The 10938-nt window shown below is 46.3% G+C and overlaps 1 protein-coding gene across 2 annotated transcripts in view; it reads left to right on the top strand.

Annotated features, from left to right (window-relative positions):
- LOC130404190 (spectrin beta chain, non-erythrocytic 1-like) overlaps positions 1-10938 on the top strand; it is a 41553-nt gene that overhangs the window by 4792 nt on the left and 25823 nt on the right. For both annotated transcript variants that reach the window (XM_056608837.1, XM_056608836.1), the window contains exons 2-7: positions 7862-8013; positions 8332-8505; positions 9025-9116; positions 9346-9426; positions 9851-9966; positions 10067-10179. In XM_056608837.1, the coding sequence (XP_056464812.1) occupies positions 7862-8013; positions 8332-8505; positions 9025-9116; positions 9346-9426; positions 9851-9966; positions 10067-10179 (728 nt within the window). The remainder of the gene's footprint in view (positions 1-7861; positions 8014-8331; positions 8506-9024; positions 9117-9345; positions 9427-9850; positions 9967-10066; positions 10180-10938) is intronic.

Below are 10938 nucleotides of genomic sequence, written 5' to 3'. Positions count from 1 at the left end.
CGAGGGGAGCTCCTTGTCTCGTTGTCTCGTTCCAATCGGCTCCTCCTCGTCTGCTCTGTCTCCTAAAATGAGTTTTTTTCTGTTGACAAAGTTTCCGTTTTAGGGGAAAATGTGAAACGAAAAACTTGAGGACTCTAGCGAACATCTCGTGTGTTTTGAGTCATCTGGGAAGCGTTTTATTCAATGCCACTATTGTTGGATCTGTTACACACGAGGAAACACTGGGGAACAATGTGGTACAGCTAGAAGAGAGCATCCATACTGTGGGACATGTTCCGGATAGGAGAGATCCTCCATACTCTTGGATATGTTCCGGATAGGAGAGATCCTCCATACTGTTGGATATGATCCGGATAGGAGAGATCATCCATACTGTTGGCCATGTTCCAGACTGTGTCTCTAAAGTTGACGGTGCGAAAAAAAATGTGTGTGGCGTGTGGGAACCATGGGTGTTGTAGTTCTTAACGGCTGGTCGCTCCACTTAAAGAAGAAGCAGTTTTAATTTGCTGAGAGGAAGGAAGGGAGGATGAAAGAGGAGAAGACGCCAGCGACAGACGCTGGGCAGGAACTCCTGAAACATTGATGATGAGGAGGAGGAGGAGGAGCAGGGGAGGGGATGAAAAAGAAAGGGCAAGCTAGGATGTAAACACCTAGAAAGTAAACGTGTTTTGATGAATGATTTCCCTCCGTTTTTTGGGATTATCTGTGTGGTACAGTTGGGTTAGCTAAACTAATCTGTGTGGTTAGGGTTAGCTCAACTAATCTGCGTGGTAAGGGTTGGCTCAACTAATCTGTGTGGTTAGGGTTAGCTAAACTAATCTGCGTGGTAAGGGTTGGCTCAACTAATCTGTGTGGTTAGAGTTAGCTAAACTAATCTGTGTGGTTAGGGTTGGCTCAACTAATCTGTGTGGTTAGAGTTAGCTAAACTAATCTGTGTGGTTAGGGTTAGCTAAACTAATCTGTGTGGTTAGGGTTAGGGTTAGCTAAAACTAATCTGTTTAGCTAACCCTCCCCAGGGCACCCCATGCGTCTCCACTGATTGGAGGCCACGCCCTTGTGAGGGCGGGTCTTGCAGGTCTCCCGTCTTTCGTGTGCAGTTGATTTTCTTGGCGTGCTTGGTGGTGTCAGCCTTTCCGGGAGCGCTGGAATCGGTAGCCTGTTCAGTCGGAACCGGAACCCTGTCGCCGTCCAGAGAGATCCGCCTCTTCGTGGAGTTCTCTCCCCTGATTGGATAAAGAGGGAACGGGATACACAGTGCTCACTGCCCCTGAGGTCCCCCTAGGCGCCCTGTTTCAGGCTGCGCCGTCCCTTCTGTGTAGGTCGGGGTGAACCGTGTCAGCGCTCTGGTTGGGTGAGGTCCTCTCTGGACTGAGGACCTGTGGAGTGTCCCTGCCCGTCATGATTCAGACTGTTCTATATTCCCTCTGTGATCTCAAGCTGTGGTGAGTCAGGCTGGAGAATGTCTCGAGTAGCAGTGACTATGGGCTGTTCGCAGAGATGGCTTACTGTTATTTTCCTCCTCTGACCTTAAGGGGAAAAATCTTTCACCCTGGTTCTCTAATTATAAAAGATGTTATAATGTAAAGGCATCTGAAAATTGCCTTCAGATAACAGATGCTTGCATTGTTGAGAACCAAACTCTACCCGGGGCCAAACGAGGACCAGTAGAACCAAACACTATAGGGGCTAAACGATGCCCAGTAGAACAAACTCTACAGGGGCTAAACGATGCCCAGTAGAACAAACTCTACAGGGGCCAAACGAGGACCAGTAGAACCAAACACTACAGGGGCTAAACGATGCCCAGTAGAACAAACTCTACAGGGGCCAAACACGGCCCAGTAGAACAAACTCTACAGGGGCCAAACAAGGCCCAGTAGAACAAACTCTACAGGGGCCAAACAAGGCCCAGTAGAACAAACTCTACAGGGGCCAAACGAAGCCCAGTAGAACCAAACTCTACAGGGGCCAAACGAAGCCTAGTAGAACCAAACTCTACAGGGGCCAACAACAGGACTGACCAGTCATGTTAACAACAGTCCGGCTGCACTCCGCTGAAGACAGAACTCATTACTGGGTGATGTTATTGGACTCACATTCAACACCTCAGCTCTCACCACCATATGTCATCCATGTCCTACTTTCAGACGGGGAGGAAGCAGAACGCTCCCCTCTAGTACCCTCCAGTCTGTGGAGGAACACGACTGAGCCAACATCTGCTGTTATTCACTTTGATTTCCATAAATATGCCGAAGATTGTAAAGTTTGAAAATCACTCACGCTGCGGAGAATGCAAGAACAATGACCAGGCATTCCATGTGTGTGTGTGTTTGTGTGTGTGTGTGTGTGTATGTCTGTCTGTAGGATAAAGAGGTCTTTGATGATGGGAGCTCTGTTCAGTAGCGCCTGCTGGTGTTTACTGTACACTGCAGTGTGGAGCTACTGAGAGCCAACATGATAAAGTCATTCAGCTTTCATCTTACTAGAAGATACATCACTAAGGGTCAGAGTGGGGATTGTCGTGTTCTTGTTGAAAGTAGCTCAAATCGGGTCGCTTTTAACTCACTTTATTTGTTAAAGTATTTCGGTATGGTAACTATGAAGCAAAAGGGAGGGAATTGTATCTAACACGCGTGGAGAAAAATACCGTGGAGCTACTTCAAGCCCCGGGGCTGGGCCCCGAGGCTCTCAACGGGTCTGCCTATGTTTCTGACCTCATCTGGCTCCGGGGCTGCGCTTGTATCAAGTAGGCGTTGCCTATGTGAAGGAGGTGGGGCCTATGTGAAGGAGGCGGGGCCTATGTGAAGTAGGCGTGGCCTATGTGACGTCTTAGCTCCGTCCTCCGTCTGTCCTAAAGATGCTGCCTTCTGTGGCTGGGGTAGATATTACAGCTTGTATGTTTGATCTTGCTCCCTTGTGGCTGTGTGTAGTAATTACAGCTTATGTGCTTAATTTACGTAACAGGATGTACCTGGGGTTGGGTTCAGAGGTCCGAGTTAGTATGTGCCTGGGGTTAGGGTCAGAGGTCAGAGTTAGGATGTTCTGGTGTTAGGGTCAGAGTTAGGTGATGTATACTTGGTTTTTAAACAGTTTCAGATATAGCCTGTATGTAGGGTTAGTGTTAGGGTGAACAAGCGTCTCCAGTATATCCATAGCTCCTGGCAGAACACATGAGGGCATGATCACACACACACACACACACACACACCCCCCCCTCCCCCTCCACCCCCCCACCCCCCCACACACACACACACATACACACATTCAATATGAGTGTGTGTGTGGGCATTCTTGAGTGAGAAGGAAATGTCTTAAGTGTCCGAAAGTGTGCAAATGTCACTTGAATGGTAACTAATGCCACACACGCACACAAAAACACACGCACACACACACACAAACACACCAACACACCCTTTTTTCTAAACATGTTTTTATTTGAGAAAATGAGCATTGGTCACAGATATTCAACGTCATCTTTCTTATGATCTTTCCCCCCCACCCGCCCCCAAAATGCTGCCAGTGCAAAAAGAATGAAGAAAAAAAACTGAGAATAAATTTGAAAGGCACACCTCAAATGTTACACTGAAAAGGTTACAAGCATGAATATATACAAGATTAAAATAATAATAATACAATTTATATACATGACAAAATAAAATAATAAATAAATAAGAGAGAAAGTGGATATTCAAGACAGTACAAGTATTGGATTGGATTGGATTGGATTCACTTTATTGTCATTGTGCAGAGTACAACGAAATGAGGTTTTGTGACCAAGTAGTAGGCTATTTGCCTTCTGTGATTATCACTACACAGGTTTTCTGAGGTCCCTGAGTCACCAAGGAGGAACAAGCGCAAGAGGATTTATTCCTGCTTAATTTTTTAGTTTTGTGGGAGGATGTCAAGTTTCTTGACATCCCCCCCCCCAGATGCACCATCCCAGGTTGCATCTGAGATCTTTGTTCTTCCACCCAATCTGCTCTGATCTTATCGAGCGTTACTTTATTGAGTGATTTGATACTATTAGAGATTTTTGAGGTGAGACCCCTATGGTGCGTGGAAATTTGCAGAATGATATCTATTCCTTTTTTTTTAGGTAAATTAGGGAAGCATGGGCAGAAGGCAGGGCCCGCGCCCGGCATAGGCGCCCTAGGCAATTGCCTAGGGCGGCAAATGTGTCGGGAATTAATAAAAATATACGAAACGAGCGAAATGAAACCAAACATGCTCCGAAACGGAACGGAAAAGGGAGGGGGCGCACTGAAACCCGCCCCCCCCCGCTCGGAAGCCCTGTCCAGGGCACAATTTAATGTCGAGTCGCCTAGGGCACCGAAACGGTCAGTGCCGGCCCTCGCTGAAGGTACGAACAAACTGGCGAATCTGAAAAAAGCAGAACAGGTTAGAGCGCTGTAACGCCTCGTTTCCACATACGTACATTCTCGTATGCGATCCAACCGTCTCCGACCGAAAGTCCATTCATTCCAATGTGATTCTCTGTAATGTCAGTTTTTCCTCCGAGACTCCTCCCCTCCGTAAAATTTCTGTCCGGTATGTCCGTAATATACGTTCAAAATTTTTACTTTCGCCGTCGTTTTACGGAGATACCGTATGAAAGTTTTTATGTTTTTCACAAAACATGTAAGTAGGCCTACCTGGCAGGCCAAACTCCTCGCCGATCTCTTTCCAAGCCTGGTTGTTGTTGTTTTTTTTATCTCTGTATATGTCGATCCTCATGTTCCAAAGTACCGGTCTCCTAAAAACGGCCATTATCATACGCTCCGCCATCTTTTGTCCGTAAATAAATTCATGTCCGGACGTAAAACACTAGCGACTCCTTCCGTAAATTTACGGAATCACGGATACGAAAAACATACGTATGTGGAAACGAAAACATGTTCTAAATACCTGTGTTTTGAAAGCTATTTTAATTATTTGACACATTTTAAACGTCTCTGATCATAATTTTAAAACATTTGAAACATATTTTTTTGTCCATTTTGCTAAAGTTAGCCAGCAATATTATTTTCTAGGGCTGTCCCCGACTCTGAATTTTCTGAGTCGAATCAGATCCGCCTTTTCAGTCCGGAGATACAGTCCACAGAGATGGCACATAGAGATGGCACATAACTAAAACTCTCCACATGCCCCGACTTATAGTGGTTTTCACCTCTTTCTATGCTTTTATCCTTGCCTTGAATAAAAGTGGTGAAGTGGAGCAGAGAGATCGCCATCTCTGTGCTGAGTTCAAAGTGCGGGTGGGGTGACGTATATCATATGCGTCGAGAGCAGCGAAGAGCTGTAGTTCACAAAGCGGCCTCACATAAAACCTAAAATTATCAAAAATGCTATCAAAATTCCGTTTCGATAGTATTGAAGATACAAGTGTGTAGATTTGTTTAATGGTTTTAACGATGGTAAACGGCTGAAAAAGGAATGAGTTACGATGTCTAGAAGTAGGTGTATCAGAATGGGCAGACGTCTTCAATGAAAACAGCTGAAAACGAAGCGGTATGAAACTAAAACTGTGATTCTGATGAGATTTTTAATGATATCGAAATTCTGTTTAGATATTATTAAAGATACAAGTGTGTAGATTTGTTAAATGGTTTGCACGAAGATAAACGGTTGAAAATTGATTTAGTTATCTTACTTCTACAGTTGAAGTACGACTGATGATTTGAATCATCGACTTTCAGGGTTTTTTCCGGGTTTATTTTTTTCAAACGTCGCGCCCCCCCTGAAGAACTCTGGCGCCCCCCAGTTTGAAAACCACTGTGCTAGATACTTCTGCCAGGGCTTCACTAACAGGGAGTCATTGCTGCAAATTGGTTGGGACTAGTTTGGACTGGTTGCAAGGGGTTTTGACTGGTTGGTAATGGTTATAATCGGTTGGGACTGGTTGATGTCCTGTTCTGGAGGAGTTCCCGCCTGTCTTGTGGTCGTTGTGGTTACAGGAGTGTCTCAGAGGGTCTAAAGGGAAGTCCTGCTGGGAGATGAGGAATGCCAAAAACTCTCTCTCTCTCGCTCTCTCTCGCTCTCTCTCTAATAGAAGACGGCTGGTCATCGATCTCTATTTGCAATGTCTGCACGACCAACAGAACTGACACACAGGCACATGCACACACACACACACACACACACGCGCGCGCACACACGCGCGCGCGCGCACACGCGCGCGCGCACGCGCGCGCGCACACACACACACACACACACACACACACACACACACACACACACACACACACACACACACACACACACACACACACACACACACACACACACACACACACACACACACACACACAGACTCCTCTGTCTTCATGTTTCCAGGCTGTTTGTTGGCGGGTCTGCTCAGCTGATCTCAGCTGCAAAGCTCTTAATGTTCCAATCGAGTAAACATCTTTCTCCTCCTCTTCCTCGCCCTCCTCCCGGTTTCCCTCTCTCTGAGGGAGGCAGAGAGGAGGTGACCATTTAAACCCGGGCCTCTGTGTGTCTTCTCCAGACAGAAGAGCTGGTGGAACTCAGATCTGATATTTTGTCATTGCAACCTTGACTCCCCACTCAGACTTGTGTCAGACACAAAGAGTTTGTGTGTTTGTGTTTGTGTGTGTGTGTGTGTGTGTGTGTGTGTGTGTGTGTGTGTGTGTGTGTGTGTGTGTGTGTGTGCGGTGGGAGTGTGTGAGAGGGTTTTGTTGAAGGCAATTAATTATCACATGATAAGCAGGCGCTGAGCAGTCTCCTCTGTCTATGCAGCAGTCTGACCTAACAATGCTTTCTATTCTGAACTGCGTTTTGCGGGTAGTTTAATCTCTCTATCAGATAAACAGAACCCCTTACACACACACAGCACACACACACACACACACACACACACACACACACACACACACACACACACACACACACACACACACACACACACACACACACACACACACACACACACACACACACACACACACACTTCCTTCTGTGGAATCAGCAGGAAGGGTAATCGAATCTGAGAGTAAGAGAAAGAGATAATGGCTCCATTCCAAATGTCTTGTCCTCATGCTCATTCACTACTGCTGCAAGCTAATGAGCAGTAGGAATCGGTAGTGGAAGATGAGCAGGAGGAGAGGAGCAGGAGGGCGCAAACTGATCCTCCACACCAGTGACTAGGCAGAATGAGTAGATCACTAGGCTGAACTAGGCAAAGTAAGTGGGTCACTAGGCAGAGTATGGTGATCACTAGGCAGAGTGAGTAGATCACTAGGCAGAGTATGTTGATCACTAGGCAGAGTGAGTAGATCACTAGTCAGAGTGAATAGCTCACTAGGCAGGTACGTGATTCCTCTTCATGTTTGCATGCGTGTGTGTGTGTGTGTGTGTGTGTGTGTGTGTGTGTGTGTGTGTGTTAGGAGTGTGTGTGTGTGTGTGTGTGTGTGTGTGTGTGTGTGTGTGTGTGTGTGTGTGTGTGTGTGTGTGTGTGTGTGTGTGTGTGTGTGTGTGTGTGTGTGTGTGTGTTTCCAGACACAGGAAACCTCTCCCATACACATTATCCTTCCAAGAAACAATAGAGTTAGAAGATTCACAGAAAACAGACCCACACACCTGTCATGTCCAGGAAGTAATGTGTTACAGCATTGTGTGTGTGGTGTGTGTTTGTGTGTGTGTGAGACAATGTGTGTGTTTATTCACCATAGCGATGTCGACCATTCAGTCTTCTGGCTTCTACACAGGATATTATTAATGTCTGATCTACATCTTATAAACCTTTGTTTTTCTCTCCGGTGTGTGTGTGTGTGTGTGTGTGTGTGTGTGTGTGTGTGTGTGTGTGTGTGTGTGTGTGTGTGTGTGTGTGTGTGTGTGTGTGTAGATGAGCGGGAGGCAGTCCAGAAGAAGACCTTCACTAAGTGGGTGAACTCCCACCTCTCCAGGGTTTCCTGCCGCATCACAGACCTCTACCTCGACCTGCGCGATGGACGCTCCCTCATCAAGCTCCTGGAGGTGCTGTCTGGGGAGCGGCTGGTGAGACACGCACACACGCAGGCACACACACGCATGCAAGCAACGCACTCACACACCTCTAACGCACACGCACACGCACTCACACGCATACACACACGCACTATATTAATAATAATCCATGATGAGCAGGTTATAACTATTAATAATTATACATGATGCACCGGTTATTCTAACTATATTAATAATTAAAACACTACGAACCGGTTATTCTAACCATATTAATAATAATACATGATGAACAGGTTATTCTAACTAGAATAATATTATTAATATATGAACGATGAACTATATTAATGAGGACATGTTCCCCCCTGTCAGCCTAAGCCCACCAAGGGCCGCATGCGCATCCACTGCCTGGAGAACGTGGACAAGGCGCTGCAGTTCCTCAAGGAGCAGCGCGTCCACCTGGAGAACATGGGCTCCCACGACATCGTCGACGGCAACCAACGCCTCACGCTGGGCCTCATCTGGACCATCATCCTCCGCTTCCAGGTGAGCGACCCCATGGCCGCCTGACGCCACATGACCACGTGAGATCAGGTTAGCATGGTTAGCAATATTAGCATTGTTCAGGGTCAGCACTATCAGCAGTCTTCAGGGTAAGCAACGTAAGCAGTATGCAGGGTAAGCACCATTAGCAGCGTTCAAGGTTAGCAACGTTAACAGCGTTCATGGTTAGCAATATCTGCAGCTTAGGGTTAGCAATATTGGCAGTGTTCAGGGCTATTAGGATTAGCAATATAAGCAGTGTTCGGGGATATTAGGGTTAGCAATATTAGCAGTGTTCAGGGTTGTTAGGGTTAGCAATATTAGCAGTGTTCAGGGTTAGCAGAATTTGCAGTGTTCAGCTTTAGCATGGTAGGGTTAGCAACATGAAGATTGCTAGAGACCAGGTGTGTGCACCAGGTGTGTGTACCATGTGTGTGTACCAGGTGTGTGCACCAGGTGTGTGTACCAGGTGTGTGTACCAGGTGTGTGTACCGGGTGTTTGACACGTTGTTGCTCTCTCAGATCCAGGACATCAGCGTGGAGACAGAAGACAACAAGGAGAAGAGATCTGCTAAAGATGCCCTTCTGCTCTGGTGCCAGATGAAGAGCGCTGGGTACTGATACTACAAATACTACTGCAAATACTACTGCTAGAAGTACATATACTACATACTACAAATACTACTGCTAGAATTACATATACTACATACTACAAATACTACTACAAATGATACTGCTAGAAGTACATATACTACATACTACAAATAGTAGCATAGTATGTAAAGAAAAATTAATAGCAATATTAATCTTGGTATTAATAGGTTTTTTTCTCTCTGTTTCCAGGTATCCCAACGTCAACATCCATAACTTTACCACCAGCTGGAGAGACGGCATGGCCTTCAACGCCCTCATCCACAAACACAGGTAACCTTACCCTGACCTCTGACCTCTAACTCTGACCCCTCACCTCTAACCCTGACCTCTAACTCTGACCCCTCACCTCTAACCCTGACCTCTAACTCTGACCCCTCACCTCTAACCCTGACCTCAAACCCTAACCTACAACTCTGACCTCAAACCAAGACCCCTTACTCAGACCTCTACCCCTGACGTCAAACCCTAAAGTCGGACCCTGACCTCTAACTCTGACCCTGACCTCTGACCTAGACCCTTAACCTCCAACCGCTAAACCTTATCCACAAATAAAAGTACCCCAACCTCTAACCCTGTGTGTGTGTGTGTGTGTGTGTGTGTGTGTGTGTGTGTGTGTGTGTGTGTGTGTGTGTGTGTGTGTGTGTGTGTGTGTGTGTGTGTGTGTGTGTGTGTGTGTGTGTGTGTGTGTGTGCAGACCGGACCTGATAGACTTTGACCGACTGAAGAAGTCCAACGCCCACCACAACCTGCAGAACGCCTTCAACCTGGCGGAGCAGCACCTGGGCATCACCAAGCTGCTGGACGCCGAGGGTGAGTGTGGAAACCTGGGTCACCTGGACCCTGATAGGCACCCCGACCCTTAACTTCTGCTTTGCTTATCAGTCACTAACATCTGTGTGTGTTTGTGCAGACATCAGCGTGGACCACCCGGATGAGAAGTCCATCATCACCTACGTGGTGACTTACTACCACTACTTCTCCAAGATGAAGGCCCTGAAGGTGGAGGGGAAACGCATCGGAAAGGTATGGACCCGGGTTAGATAAACAATGGGGTTAGATGAACCATGGACAATAAAACAGGAAGTTAGACATATACAAGATGTGTGGACACATACAGTATTTATTTATATACTAAGGCCATGTTGCGGATGTCCCGACAAGGTTTATGTGAATATTCTATGTCCACCCAATATATAATGAAGGCCCTCCCCTAGGGGCTAGGTACTGGTCTACTCTACTATCTCTACTGCTAACTCTACTAACTCTATCTACTATTAACTCTACTAACTATCTCTACTGCTAACTCTAATAGCTCTATCTACTGCTAACTCTACTAACTCTATCTACTATTAACTCTACTAACTATCTCTACTGCTAACTCTACTCACTCTATCTACTGCTAACTCTACTAACTCTATCTACGGCTAACTCTACTAACTATCTCTACTGCTAACTCTACTAACTCTATCTACTGCTAACTCTAATAACTCTATCTACTGTTAACTCTAATAACTCTATCTACTGCTAACTGTACTTTATCTACTGCTAACACTAATAATTATATCTCTACTGCTAACTCTACTAACTCTGTCTCTACTGCTACCTCTACTAACGATCTCTACTCTGCTATCGATAGTTCTCGGTAGATTACTGGGTTCACCTTTCAGGCACGGCTTGCTTTCCGCCAAGCAGACCTGGGGATGCTCACTGAGGGACGTCAGGCGCAGTAAACTAGGAATGAGAGCAGATCCCTTATTGCTGAATCTGTCAACTTTCCAGCCC

This window comes from Gadus chalcogrammus, chromosome 15 (assembly GCF_026213295.1).
Source record: "Gadus chalcogrammus isolate NIFS_2021 chromosome 15, NIFS_Gcha_1.0, whole genome shotgun sequence".
Lineage (NCBI taxonomy): Eukaryota > Metazoa > Chordata > Actinopteri > Gadiformes > Gadidae > Gadus > Gadus chalcogrammus.
Note: the sequence above shows the minus strand (reverse complement) of the source record. Positions and strands in the feature narration are given on the sequence as shown.